The 15,160-nt window shown below is 40.7% G+C and overlaps 1 protein-coding gene across 1 annotated transcript; it reads right to left on the bottom strand.

The window, feature by feature from the left end:
- Positions 1-1,023: 1,023 nt before the first annotated feature.
- LOC307013446 (uncharacterized protein) lies at positions 1,024-12,979 on the bottom strand (the record flags this gene model as incomplete). The annotated part of the gene is made up of 5 exons (XM_079640845.1): positions 1,024-4,559; positions 4,821-4,889; positions 5,040-5,111; positions 5,829-5,879; positions 12,947-12,979. The coding sequence occupies 5 exons, from the start codon at positions 12,977-12,979 to the stop codon at positions 4,440-4,442; spliced, it is 345 nt and encodes a 114-aa protein (XP_079496971.1). The 3' UTR covers positions 1,024-4,439.
- Positions 12,980-15,160: the final 2,181 nt, after the last annotated feature.

Raw genomic sequence — 15,160 nt, 5'->3', positions numbered from 1 at the left:
GGGTCATGACCTTGCGTCCACCCCCTAAACGACACGATGAAACCCAACCTCGAAAACCCGGTTGAAGTTAATGGACTGCAAGAAATCCACATGCACTGACTATCAACTTTATCTTCTGTCTATTTAATTGAAAATTACACCCAATACAGGAATGAACAAACAAAAAATCTCAACATTCTTTGATTTATTAAATTTAGATTTGAACAACACAAGGACAAAAGTATAAATTAACTGAAGATTTGAACACAATTATAAAACAATAAACTCTCAGGACATGAACACACTTACAGCAAACATGAAAAATGTAGTGCTAGAGGACTATGCATCAGATAGTAATTGTTCACAATGTGGGCTGTAGCCTGTCAGCTTACTAAAGGGAAACATCCCACAATCCTGTCATAGACTGGATTTTTATCCCTAAATCCCGAACGCCAATCGCCGGACCTTCTTGGTGGCAAAATCTTTTACGAGTTCTTTAAAATCAAGTGACAGACCCAGCTTGCTTTCAATCGATAACATTGCAAGGCTGTTCAACCTCTCTTGCGACATGGTATATCTTAAATAGCTCTTGATAAGTTTCAACTTACAAAATTATCTTTCACCACCAGCTACGGTAACTGGGAGCGTCAAGAAAATTCTGAGGGCAATGCAAACGTCTCCAAAAAAGCTCTGGAGTTCCATCTTGTATATTGTATTCAGTAGATCAAGAGAGCTACAATCAGGGGGGAAAGTGGCAGAAAATATTTTATAGAGATGCCTTATCTCACTCTCAAACTGATCTGTGAGATTCTGTGAGTTTTTCTCCCTCAGTGGATGACACACAGAAGCCATGACACTGTCACTCAACTTCCCAATTTTAAGTATGGCAGCAAATTATTCAACAATATTTGCTGTTGTTTGGAACCGAGTGTCCAAGTCACTTATGATCTGGTCCATGGCAGTGAAAAACACAGTGTTACGGAATGTTGTTTCTGGCCTATGCTCCTGACCTGTTCCTTCAGCAGTTTCATCATGAAACCTCTTCCTCCTTCTCTCACGGCAAAGTTCTTTTTTGAAATGAGGTGGAACCTCCATTTCCTCAGCTACCATTGATGCCTCAGACAGAATAGCATCCCATCCATTTCTGAGAGTCATCATCTCATCTCTTAGTGCAGCAACATTACCTGCCTCCACCTCTATTGAGAATTTCCCTGACTGGAGTATCACATTTCTGTCATCAATAGATTGCAATAATTTCACCCAAATGGTGAGAAGGACAATGGCATCAAATGACATGAGGTAGTTCCTCAGACCAACAGCTTCAGATCTGGCCTCACCTGTGAGACTGCATGAGCTCAGTATGGTAGCAAGGGCTTCAATGACACCAGGTAGGTGCTTTGCTACAGGTTTCGCAGCATCAATTCTCGCACTCCAGCGAGTGTCAGATAGCCTATGTACAGAGCAACCTGTTTTATTTTTGTATATAGACCAACGAGATGGACTGGCACTTACAAATGTGTAGAGGCGGTTAATGTAACCAACAAAGTTGGACACTTTAGGGCTCGATTCTGCAGCATGCACGCCTACCAGATTCAACGTGTGGGAGGCACAAGGTGAGAAAGTAGCAAGATTATTCTTTTTCAGTATTTGGGCTTGGACTCCCTTGATTTTCCCTGACATATTCGCCCCATTATCATACCCTATCCCTAGATCCAGAAGCACACTCTCCATCGTGCCTGCTATTTAACATCCTGTTTTTCCGTTGAAATCTTTGAATTCAATAAATCTTTCAGTGATCTCCCATTCGCCTGTGTCTTCATTACATACATATCTTATGAGCACAACATTTTGCTCGGTGTGGGAAATGGCAGGCGTTGCATCACAAATGATTCCATAGTATATGGCATCCTCCATTTCCGTCAGAATGGTTTTAAAACCTTTCCCCCACACAATTCAATAAACTCGTTCTGGATGTCTGGGCTCAGATAATGAGTTAGCTGGCTTGCTTTTTTGGATGTCCTGATTTTGTCTAAGTGGTCTTTCAAGAGTGGATCATATCGTGACAAAAGTTCTAGCGTACCTACAAAATTTCCATTGTGGACATCGCCCAAAGCATGCGTTTTACCTCGGAAAGCTAAATTCCTCGTTGCCAAGTGCAGAGTGACATCAAGGAGTCTCTGCAAGATAGCTTTGTTTTTCTCAATTTCAGACTGTAGCTCTCTCTGCAACTGATGATCAACGCCACATGCAGTCATAACCAAACACTGTAGGTGTTTCCATCGCAAATAACAGTCCCTGTGATTCCTACTCGCCACTCGAAATCACACATCTTGCATCCCTGGTCACTACTCAAAGAACTAAGAGAGGGTATTTTTTGCTCCTTGGAGAAAAGAACACATGGTATGCAGAACAGTGCATTTGCACTTTCACTGTGAATCAACCAGTCCCTTTTCACTTTTTTTTGTATTTCAAGTAATCTGGAAATCTCTTTCCCTTTGAATCATGTGGAAATTCTTGATCTGTTTCTCGCATTGCTAATTTCTTTACAATAGTTGCCCTGTCCTTGTCACTCATCCTAGCTGGGAACAACCCTGGGTCAAGTGATAGCAGATCTTCTACCTCAGACACCACTACAGGTGGCTCAGTATCTTTGGCATCCTGTGTCGGAGCCTCACTTTGTCCCTGACATTGACTGTCCATAGCTGCTTCCTCCTCATCTGTGCTGCTTTCATGGTCCTCGACCTCTTCATGTACTGGTACTCCTGGCTCTAGAGTGTCCATAGTGTACATAATTTATAAAATGCCCTATAATAGTAATAACACAGTACAGCTCGAGCTATCTCTTAATTGTTATAATAATAATAATAATAATAATCATTTGTATTAGGCTTGGGCGGTATGACGGTATACCAGGGTATTTCGAAATACCGTCGATATGATTTTCAATACCGTGACGTCACAGACTGTGCGCCAAATCACAGATGCGTTTCATTCTATTACACTGACACAGAGTTTTGACAGGGACGACATTGGTTGTAATGCACAGCACGCGCCAGCAGAGGGCAGGGGAGGGCAGTCCGTCTTTCCCGCTCTCAGAGCTCAGCACAGAGCTGAGCTGAGCAAGATGGCGGCAGCATTTGCCGGCCCCGAACTCGGACAACTAGTAAAAAAGAAAAATGCCTCTGCGCCTGTTTGGGACTATTTTGGGTTTACTCGTTGCCAGTGGCTTCATCCAGCACAACGAGAGACAGAGGCACTTCTTTGGGAATGTTTAAGACGGGGTGAGTGAGTGTTGACATTTTTTAATCCTATGCAACTGGTTGATGGTTTTGTAGTCGAGGTCGGACGGTTTTAAAAACGAAAGCATTTACGTGCTAAACATTCACGCGAGTAATCCAATGAATCAAATGGAAATAAGGTTTTTAACACATGCACGGAATAATATTGCCAAACTAGTTAGTGAATATAGCAAACTTTATTCAATAAGTCAGGTATTTACTCCCGGAAATGTTTATGTATGATGATATATTGTTAACTTAGCTCACAATGGAAACAACGTCGGACATCTACAAACGCGTCCTGTATCCGATCTCAAAATGTGCCATTTGCACAATGTGTCATGTATGCAGCCCTTGTTTTGCTCTTGCGCGCACGTCGCGGCACTTTGCGAGCGTCTACCGGCTCGGGCTGCATTTTACACCGAACATATAATATACCGTTCGAAACATCTATTTGCCGCCGAACGCCACCTCACTCAAGTCGACCCAAGTCATACCGTCAGTGGCGGCTGGTGGAAAATATTTTTGGTGGGGCTGTTGATATAGTGAGTAAAACATTTTTTTTTGGGAGAAATTACCCCTTAAATTGGGACTGATACCGTCATATACCGTATACCACGGTATGATGTCAGCAAGGTATGACGGTATGAAAAAAATGATACCGCCCATGCCTAATTTGTATAGATATTTTCCAATTGCTCAAATCTAGCTATAGCTACTGTAACAACCTCAATTTAATGTGCCAGTGGTCAATGGTATTGCAATTACTGGAATAACTAGAGTAACTCAATGTGAATATTACCTAAAGTTGTATTCAATGCATGGTAAGCATATTTAAAATCTGTTTGTTAACTTCAAGCCCTGCTGCTTTACCTCGCTCTCCTTCAACTGGGAGCTGGCCTGAGGGAAGGGGTACTGATCCTGAAGCCGAATCTGTGCATTAGAGCAGATGTGATTAGCATGTAACATTATACAGGTTAGGTTAGCTAGCCATAGCAAAAGGGCATAGCTGCTGGATACAAATTCACTGGGCTCATCTACACTCATCTAATTTTTGATAGCAACAGGTAGCTAACGTCAGCCACAAAATGTTGGCCAAGCTGTTATGGGCTTCAAAACAAGTTCTGTGAATAAATACCTTTCTTGTGAAAATACTTGGTGACTAGCTGTCGACCACTTTTATTATTTTCCTCTTGCTGACGTTTTTTTCTTTCGTTTCTGAGCTCCTGATTCATGAGCTGTAGAGGACATTTTCCTGTCAGTCTGTTCAAGCTGCGAGCTGCTGGTGCGCTGCTGTGCCGCCTAGTTATAGTTGAAAGTGGGGGTGCAAGATTAGTAACTGGCAGGCAAGGGGTGGTTTGGAGTGGGTCAAGCACGACCACCTCCATGGCAGAATTTTTTTAATTTAATGAACACCTGTACGTGCAATTTCCTGCAATATAGAGCACAGAACTGTCTCAAAATATGGGATCCTAAAGGATTCCAAAAACGTATAGAGATTCCTATAGCATTTTTTGACTAGGGATGTTATCCTACACTTTAAGCTGTCTGATATCCCATTACCTGTAACTCTTGGGTCTCTTTCTCACTTCCTCTGCCTCCTCCCTGAGTCTGCACAGTCACCACATCATTCTACATTAAGGAGAGCAATACACTTATGAGTACACAGTCTTTATGCTTCTCTGTAAAGAAAGGGAGAAAGGGGGGAATATATTATCCAAGTATTTGTGTCTTAATTTGTTATGTTATCCTACACTTTAAGCTGACTGATATTTCCATTACCTGTAACTCTTGTGTCTCTTTCTCTCCTTCTCTGCCTCCTCCCTGATTCTGCACTGTCACCACCACATCATTCTACACAGCAGAGCAATACACGTATGAATACACTGAACTGGGTTGAATACATGATTTTTTCTTTTTTCTGCCATGTTCTACCTGGTTGGCTGGCTACACACACACACACACACAGTGTGCAGGTTAGTTACATTAGGAGATGGGCTTCTATCATATTATCTTCTATCATTCTATAATTCATTCTTTTATTTTTCATTTCATGTAGTTGTACCTTAAGAGAATTGAAGGCTGGCATCTGCAAATGCAGATAGATATAAGTACTTTATTCTTATTTTATTATCATTATTTTCTTTCCAATGAAATGAAATCAGAAAATAAGTGGTATATGATGGAAAATAGGAAAGTCAATGCTTGAAGGAAAATGGACTTCGGAAATCAGTTTTTTATTTTTTATTTACTATTCTGTAAAAGTCTTGTCGAATGTAATGTTTTATGTGGACCCCAGGAAGACTAGTTGTTGTCATGCAACAGCTAATGGGGATCCTAATAAACTCAAACGGGCTTTGATCTACCAGGTAGCTAGCTAGTCAAACACACACACTGGTTGATGTTACTAGCTAGCTAGCAAACGTCAGCTAACCGCGAGCTAACATAAAGAGTGACCTGTAATTTAATGCAGCGAAAATGAAGAGAAGGTGATGATAATAAATGTGTTTTATTGTATTGAGTGCTAGAAGTAAAGACATGTCTAACATATTCTTTGTTTGAACAACTTACTGAAAAGGTCTGCCACCAATAACAGACTGGTCGCGGTGATTTACACTGAGCCTACCTGCATCAGGACTGCTGTGGGTGGGAGGCAGTTGATCAAACCATTGTGAGCGAAATGCGAGGGGGGGTCACAATCTTTGTAAACTTAAAAACTCGCTATTAAGTGTCTATAATCAGTGGCGTTTTCTCCTGGAGGCCAAGGGAAGCCTGCTTCCCCTGTTTTTTCGGATTCTAGTTATAATTTTAATAAATAAATAAAAACACTTCATTTAGTTTCGGAAATTCTTTGTTTTGTGTTGCTGCCGTATTTTACAAAGAGTGAAACAGCGCCCCTCTAGATGTTATGGTGAAACAGTAGATTGCACTCTCTGTTGCGAGAGGAGGCTAGCCGAAATGTGCTTCCCTTGGTGAAAAAAGATGGAGGGATTGACCAATCAGATGAGGCTCACGTCATGCCCCTGCCAACCTGTGATTGGTCAGGGCCATGCCAAGGGAAGCCAGAGGCGGCTGGCTTCCCTTGCCTCACAATCCAATCAAATCGCATCATCTTAGTGTTATACAGTGACCCGTCCCAAAAAGCGGAAGTAAGCTCCGCTCGGTTTCCCTTGACAAAATAGCAATGGGATTTCTCCATAGGATTTTGGAAAATAGCTCGAAAAAAGGTCAGTGGAAAACGAACCTGTTAGGTAAATGCACGTTTTGTTCAGTCGGATAATATCCACATGTCTACCCTACTTTTATAATTTTCGAATCATAAATCTAATCGATAGAAGATAGATAACGTCACTGCACCACTCTCACCGCCCTTAGAAAGTAGCAAGCAACTGAAGCAAGTGCAATTATGGAGGGTGGAGATTTGGAGTATTTCATCAAAAATAATTGTACTAAACTTCCGCTGCAGCAGCAACAACAAATACAATCGGATGACAGGCCAATGCCCAAACTGGAGCTGTGTACAGCGAGGAACAAAGGAGCGAACCGGACGTAAAACGTTAAATGTCTCCTGATTTAGTTTGTGAATGAATGCTTATTAGAGTTTCGGCTGGAGAGTGCGTGCGGACCTCTTGGTCAGGTAACAGACGTGTGTAAGTCCTGCATCTGTATGATACAAATGTGTGTAAAATGATACCGGGCGCTGTAATCACTCATCTGGTTACGTTATTACATTGACCACCACACCCCCCCCCCCCCCCCACCCCAAAAGAAAGGACGTATTATTGGCTTCCCCTAATTTTTTCCCCACGCCACGCTACTGTCTATAATCAGCACAAGTTCTTTCATTACGTATTATTAATTCGATTGAAATTACATACTTATGTTTACAGTGATACATTGCTCCATTGCTCAGGCGCCCATACCAGGGAATGAATGAAGGGAGGGGTGCTCATTCTGTCAAACAGAGTAACAAGCACCTATTTGTTTCTTTGGTGACGTTTTTTTTTAATACAGGAAATTATACGTTTGAGTCATCTACATTAACTTACTTTAGGATAATAATAAAACTAGGGGTGCACCGAATGGGAAATTCTTGGCCGAAACCGATACCGAAAATAGGAAACAGTTGGCCGAAAACCGAATGCCGAAAATGATTAATAGAAATATATATATATATATATATATATATATATATATATATATATAATGTATACATTTTTTACCAATGTTGTTCAGCTGCCTGATTATGGAAAAAGACATGATTATGGCTAAACTTAACTTAAATAATAATCACTATTATGGGTCCATAAAACATTTATTCAGCACTTTTGAATGTATACAGTAAATTAATTCCAAGTCAAGTGCATTTTCTTTTCTCTGTAGGATAACTACAACAAAGTGCATTCAGAACAAAGCCAAGGTGCTTTAAAACTGCATAAACATCGAGACCAGTAGGCCTACAACAAAATAGTGTAAATAAAGACTGTAACAACCAGGCCTTCAACAACAACAAATGCACCTATAAGTGCATGCATACAAATGTGCAAACTGGATAAATCCACATGAATGTAACTATTTACAAATGAAATTACAATTCAATTTCAAGAATCTGTAAATAAGGCTGTCTGTCCTCATAAGCAAAGTAGTAAACATTGTATAAAGATACATAAAGTGAAAACTGGATACAAAATCCACAATCAATTACAAATTAAATTACAATTTCAAGAATCTGCAAATAAGGTGGTCTGTCCTCATGAGCAATGTAAACAACATTTAGATACCAAAAGTACAATATATTGAACACTGTGCTGCTGTCATTTCCCCCTAATGATAACCTGAGATGGTGAATTATAACTCACAATGAAAATTGTTCAGGAAAGTGGGTATAGAGTAGACATGTAGAACTAGATAAGCTTATGATAAGCCAGCCTTGTCTACTTATTAAGGAAAAGTGGGAGGTTATTTTTAATGAACAGTAGCTTCTCTGCTTTATCAGCCATAAGTCTGTTCCTCTTCTCATCAAGCACATGAGAGGCAGCGCTGAACAGTCTCTCGCTGTCAGTGCTTGTGATTTGATCTTACTCCGCATAGTGGTCCGGGTGTTTTGATTTCAAGTGGTGGATTAATCCCGAAGTGGTGAAAGTCTTTGCAGTTACACCCCCTCGAGAAATGTCAGCTGAACACGTTTTACAAATCGCAATCCGCGTCTCTTTCTCTGATATTTTTAAATATCTCCAAGCGCCAGACATGTTGGCTGTGAGCCAGCCGCGAGCATGGTCGCGCGCCGTGCTTGTCGCCGCGTTTTGATTACGTCATCACAACAACACGTTAGCTGATCAACGTAACCCTGTTCCCTGACATTCGGTGATATTTTTTCGGTGCTAAAACACTTTCGGCCGAAAGGGCCTTTTTAACCATTTTCGGCCGATAATTTTTGGCGGCCGAATATTCGGTGCATCCCTAAATAAAACCATATTAATAAAAAGATAATAATATTTCCCCTCAGTGCTGGGCCCTTGGAATCATCCTAACCTCCCCCCCCCCCAGCTACGCCCCTGGTTCTAGGGGACCTGGAGACAATAACACACAACAACCAATAATTATGAGGGAGTCAGCGTAAAGTTTGACAAAAGGTTTATTCCTTGAACAACCTAACTGAACAGAAGTTTAACAAAAATACTCTTTGTGTGAGGAGGAAGTGTCAAAGGAGATTGTGCCAAACAAAAGAAATAAGCATAACAAAACCAGGTCTATTTCTACTTGAAACGAAAACTCAAACAAAAACCCTCACTAACTAAACTACTCCAAACTGGATAAAACAGAATACAGGTGTGGCAACAATCCGCTAACCTAGTGTGTCTTAATATTAGTTACCTACTTGATGAGAAATGTACAGGGTACCCCAGACTTACCTAACTCCCCAACCTCTCAACACACACACATTTAACAAAGGTTGGAACAAACAAAGCAGAATAACTTTCTTAACAAGGCAGTCAATTGCAGACTCCTCGATCAGCAACAGGCCCAGGGCGAGAGAGAGCGAGAAGACTTCCTGGGTGCCTCCTTTATGGTCGGCCCTGGCTGCTGATAGGCCAGCTGAGGGTGAGAGGATCCAATCAGCCATCAGACTCAGGTGCACAGGCAGATACCGATCAGCTGCTGATTAGAAATGGGGAAGACTTTAGCCTCATCCCAATACCCCTCCTCGACTCCTCTCTTCCCCTCCTCCGGGACTTGACCCGGAAATTGATCAAGACACGCCATTTTGAAGGACGTCCCAATAGCTGAAAAGCACACGGAGGAGTGCGAGAGGAGGGGTGCGGGAGGAGACGAAACGGAGGATACACGCGAGCAGACTACGCGGAAGTGTTTTCACTACTTGCGTATAAAAGCCCCGCCCCCATCTTCACAGCTGGTCGATTTCAACAGAGGAAAACCGACAACTGGAAGATGAGTGGAAAAGCGTCACATACATGTTTAAGTGCTCACAGCTCCGTGGGAATTATTAGGTGCAATTCATTTCTAAAAGGCTTCCACACTATATATAATTATATTTTTATGTAAATGTAGGCTACATTTTACACCAAAATGGAACACAAAAGCAGGACCAACCATCATGCATTGAATTAATTGACTAACAAGAGAAAGATTAAGTCATTTAAATAAATATTTAACAACAAATGGACCGGTTCTAAAGGGTTGTTCAGTTAAGCCCGATGAGAGGGGATTCAGCTGTGCACATGTCATCATTAACAGACGTCGTTTAAAAGTGACGTTTGAGTGAACAAGGACATCCCAATTAATACCTGAGGACTCCTCTGTCCTCACATCACCTCCTCGTGTCTCTCGCTCGCATCTTACGAAGGCGGAGCTAAGAAGCAAGGAAGGGAAGCGAGTGAGGGAAAGGAGGAGTCGAGGAGGGGTATTGGGATGAGGCTAAGGAGAAGAGAGAAAAACAGGAGGAGGGAAAACCACACAAGTACAGCCTGCCTGGCACGTAACAAAGAGTCAGAATGAATTTAGATTTTTTTTATTTTAAAGTAAATTCAGATTGAACATAGTAAAAATATGTAAATTATAGTGTCCATCCAAAAGAAACACATGACTCAGTGAAAACCACCCTTGAATGATGGGATAGTAGACTAAAAGCTTTAGGAATCCAGACATATAATAAGTACCCTGTATCAAGATTGATCCAAAACAAGTGAAATCTGACCTTTTTAGAGAGATTTAGAAAATAAAACCCACCTCTGAGGTCATTTGGGTTTATTTGCCATATCTCTGGAACCCATCGGTCGATTTTGATGATTGATGCCTCTTTTGAACCGTTAGAGCCAATAGAATCGAGAGGGAGTTCCTAAATCCATATAAACATTACCATTGGTGAATGAGAGTGATGCGCAGCCAGCATGCCCAAAACCGGAAGCTCTCATTAGAGGTTTCTCAATACTCTAAATTCCCCTCCTCGACTCCTATCCTCGAGACTTAGTCCCGCCCCCTATATTTATATAAATATATACAATTTCAGAATCAATTTCAGAATCAAACAAGTATGAGATCACTCTCATAATAACGTAACACAATCAGAGACTGGATATATCCCCCCCCTCTCTCTGGTCGCTGAAATGGGGAATTATATTCTATGCACTGTACAACACGCACCTCCACACTGTACCACACACTGTACCACACACACAGCTACAGCTCCTAAAGCATAATCAGGCTATAGCCGTTGTGTATTTTATTATGTGAAGCACTAAATGGTCTTAGAAAAATATTGACTCTTTGTTTGTAGATACAGTATCTACTAAACTAAAGCAAATATCGAGAGTAGGCCTGTTATACTGAGTGATATATATTATACACACTGCTCTGCTTTCTGCACGGACCTCACAGCTGTTCTCTCAGGAAACATCGCGACGCGATGAAAGCAGTTTCTAAAATAATATCCAGGGGATGCACACAGAGCTGTCATTGGCTGAGATAAGGCCGGCCGTGCGTCACGCCTCCACCGTTCCTGGAAATGCATCCGCGGAGGAGCCGTGGAGGAACCATCAGTGTATCCTCGATTATAGCTCCTCCAGAGAGCCTCCTCGACGCTCGATCCTCGGTCCTCGATGTGCATTTAGAGAAATTAGATGTCCTTCAACATGGCGCGCTGAAATTCATTTCCGGGTCACTACCGGAGAACCGAGGAGTCGAGGAGGGGAAATTTGAGTATTGAGAAACCCCTATACACTCTTGTAGCTCTCATAGCAGCTATATATGAAAACTACTCTTATTGATATAAATGTTATGATGGATTATCAGTAATCATTTCAAAGTGAGAGAGACATTGGATTAACCTTCAGCAGCGTTTATATGCATTTTATATATATATATATATATATATATATATATATATATATATATATATATATATATATATATATATATATATATATATATATATATATATATATATATATATCAACCCAGTCTCACGGCATTTCGTGTTATAGTCACGAAATTTAATCCATTTATTCGTGTTCACCAACAAGATTTTCCCCTTTTTTTCGTGTCACACAGAACCATTTTAAAAGCAATGTATTTCTATTGGTAGTATGTTTCGTGCCCGCAGCACGAAACATACTGCTGTTTGACGCTCGGCGTAACCTTGGCGCACTGCCACTCCAACATCCAATCCCAGAGTTTGAAGAATAATCACGGGGACAGTAGTCCTAAACGATAGCTTGGGATTATGGGTAGTGTAGTGTCTTCGGCCATCCTAAACTCAGAAATGTTGAAAATCGCAATGATGCTCGAAATGTCGCTTATAGGCCTACGTCTGTTTCCGGTTATTTTTATTTTGAAATTCAGTTCCTGACGGACGCCAAAAAAGCCCGAGATTATGGAATTAAACAAATAAATAAAAACAAGGATAATTGTGTGTTATTGGTGAGCAAATAACAGTGTGTTATTTAGAAAAGAATAACAAATTAGAAGGAAAAAAAGATTTTAAAAAATACAGATTTCAGTATCCTGAGGCTCTGAGCCCCATTTATTTTCCTCACAGACGACAAAAAAAGTCAGACACTATACGATTTAAAATAAAAACAATAATTGTGGCTTGATATTGAGTAAAAACATGTTTTTATGAACCCCACAGCTTCCGGTCTTCCAAGACCCGAACGGACAAAAAGACGTGCTGCAGGCACGAAACATACTACCAATAGAAATACATTGCTTTTAAAATTGTTCTGTGTGACACGAAAAAAAGGGGAAAATCTTGTTGGTGAACACGAATCAATAGATTCAATGACGTGACAATAACACGAAATGCCATGAGACTGGGTTGTATATATACAGTATGTTTTGTTTCGGTAAAAATGTTTCATATCGTCAGTTGTTTTGCTTTACTGGCAAATAGAGCTGCAAATAGAGCTGCTCTGTCCAGCTCCTCCCTTGTTCCCTAGGCCAAATGAGTGATGTAATTCTCTCCGGGTGTCCTTGGTCTGCCCCGGAGTGTTCCAGATGAAGTGCTCAGAGTACTTCAACAGTAAGTCTGCTGAGGGGCATCCTTAGGCCAAGCAGCCCTGAAATCAAAGGATATTTTCTGAATCAGAATGTACTGACATTGTCACTGTGGAGTTTGTTCACCATCCCCCTGTGTGAAGGTTTCTGTTTAATTGCCATTATGTGATCCTGACCTTGTCTCGGACATCCTGATTCTTATCTGACATGCTTGATATATATTTTTTTGTGTAAGGGGTCAGACAACTCAATTGTTTAAATGGAAATTGCACCGGATAATGTGATATGGTGTCAGATAAAACCAGATGTAGCGCATGCCTAGTTTGTCTAAATGACTAAGCTACTTCATGAGGATTCTGTCAGCTCAACTGAGCCTTTACTCTTCCAATTGGTCTTCTGTTACTGAGAGCAGGGTGCAGGGTGGACACAAATGCAGGACAAACAAGGGTTCAGAAAAATACTTTTATTGAAGGGCTTATCCTGGCAAACAGGGAAAACACAACATAACTCTCCAGCGAACAAAAAACAAGGATCCGACAAACACTAAGAAAAGAAAATCAGAACACTAATACATGCAGAACAAAAAGGGCAGTGGGTGAAACAAAACAATCATGCAGGCGGAAAAAAAAAAACGGTGAAATGTTTTCCAAATAAAACAGCGAACAATGTTATGTCACTAAGCCTCTACCACCTATTGCAAATGTGAAAGGGTAATGGTAAAGATCTGGTGCTAGACCAAACCGTTACTTTAGAAACTGAATATGAGATTCAAGCATTGACTGGTGTTTTTTCGATGATTTTGAGGAAAATGTTGATGCTAGCTGAGCAACGTACTGCACTTTCTTTTAAAGCTAGAAATGATTCACTTAATCTCGTGCAAACACACTGCCTGTAACTTTGCTCATCTTGTGGGACATAAAGAACGGTAATTACTTAGGAGCACTGTTATCAGTGACGGTGGCACATTCCCTGTAAACACTACAGCAGAGAGGAGTAATGTCTGATGGGGCAGCAGACTGCACTTACTGTAGCAGCAATGTTGCTCGCCAGGACCCAGTGATAATTAATACAGAAAAATAACTAAAGAGAGAGAACTTATTTGGAAGTATCTAGCCGCACCATGATCGCCTAGGTGCCAAGTTGAACCTGAAGCAGAGATATCTTATAACCCGCCTATATCTAATACTGGACTTCCTGCTTCTTTCCTCATTCATCGTTAGCCAACACAAGCTAATTTAAATGCAACAGCTTTTTAGCTGGATATATATAAGCTGCAACCCATGAAATAAAAATCTGCAAAAATAACATATCTTAAATCCATTGACGTACGTGAGAAATCAAGCAGTGTGCATTTCTTCGTGGAAGTGTACAAATGTAAAGGTTGTGCACAAATATTCTAAATCTCCATTGGAGTTATAAATCTTTAAAAAAATAAGTTTTCCTTCCATATTGTTAGACTTAGGTACAGTTAGTTGGACACAACTGATGCTGCATTCACATGATACGCGACTTGCTCTCTGTTCACACTGAAGTTGGGCGCAAAGTCTTGCAGTGGAAAAATCTAGCTATGTTTTGTTTCTATGGTTACGTCACCTGACAGCTGTTCTCTAATTTGTTGTGCGTTGAAAAGTCAGCGGTGATCAAGGTCCAAGTTTAAATAATTTGAACTTTAAGCACAGTGCTCTGCAACACATTTGAGCTGTCGAATGGTTGCACTTCCACCTAGTCGGGGGGCACCGATCTCTCCTAAGAAATACAACGGAAACTTCAGGGCCGTTTTACCATTTGTCATGTGAATGCAGTTTTAGGGTAAAGCCAAGTCAGGTATGTTAATGACATTTTAAACCTGCTTAAAGTAAATGTGCTTACATTACACTACTTCATTGGATATAGTAATATTATTTGCAGTCAGACTGAGCGCCCGGATGTCAATCCATCCCATAAACTCTTTAGATCAAAGGAGTGTTGCCAGGACAACCATTCTAATCGGAGTTCTGCAGCCTGATAACTATCAAAGGATTACTTGGATTATGGAGACAGACGCACAGTAAACTGTAACGTCTGTGAAGTGTTTGTGACCTGTTCTATCTTTATTAGACAGCATAAAGATTATTGTCATTCTTCAAAAGAAACATTGAAGCTTTGAATCATAATTGTTCAATGTTTTGTGTATCTACCACTGTAATAAACGAGTGTAAGGCACAGAAACCCAGGACGGAAAAATAACATTTTGAAGGACAAGTAAAATCATATTGATCCTGCATTTTTACATTTTGTGCAAACCTCTGATTCACCTCGCAACTTCATTTTTCACTTGTACTTGGATAAAATACCACCTATCCTGTTGCCAAGTACTAGAGATTACCATTGCCAGCTAACCCATAATAAAA

This window comes from Notothenia rossii (genome assembly GCF_949606895.1).
Source record: "Notothenia rossii genome assembly, chromosome: 7".
Classification (NCBI taxonomy): Eukaryota; Metazoa; Chordata; class Actinopteri; order Perciformes; family Nototheniidae; genus Notothenia; species Notothenia rossii.
The sequence above is the reverse complement of the archived record's forward strand: the minus strand, read 5'-3'. Positions and strand labels throughout refer to the sequence as shown.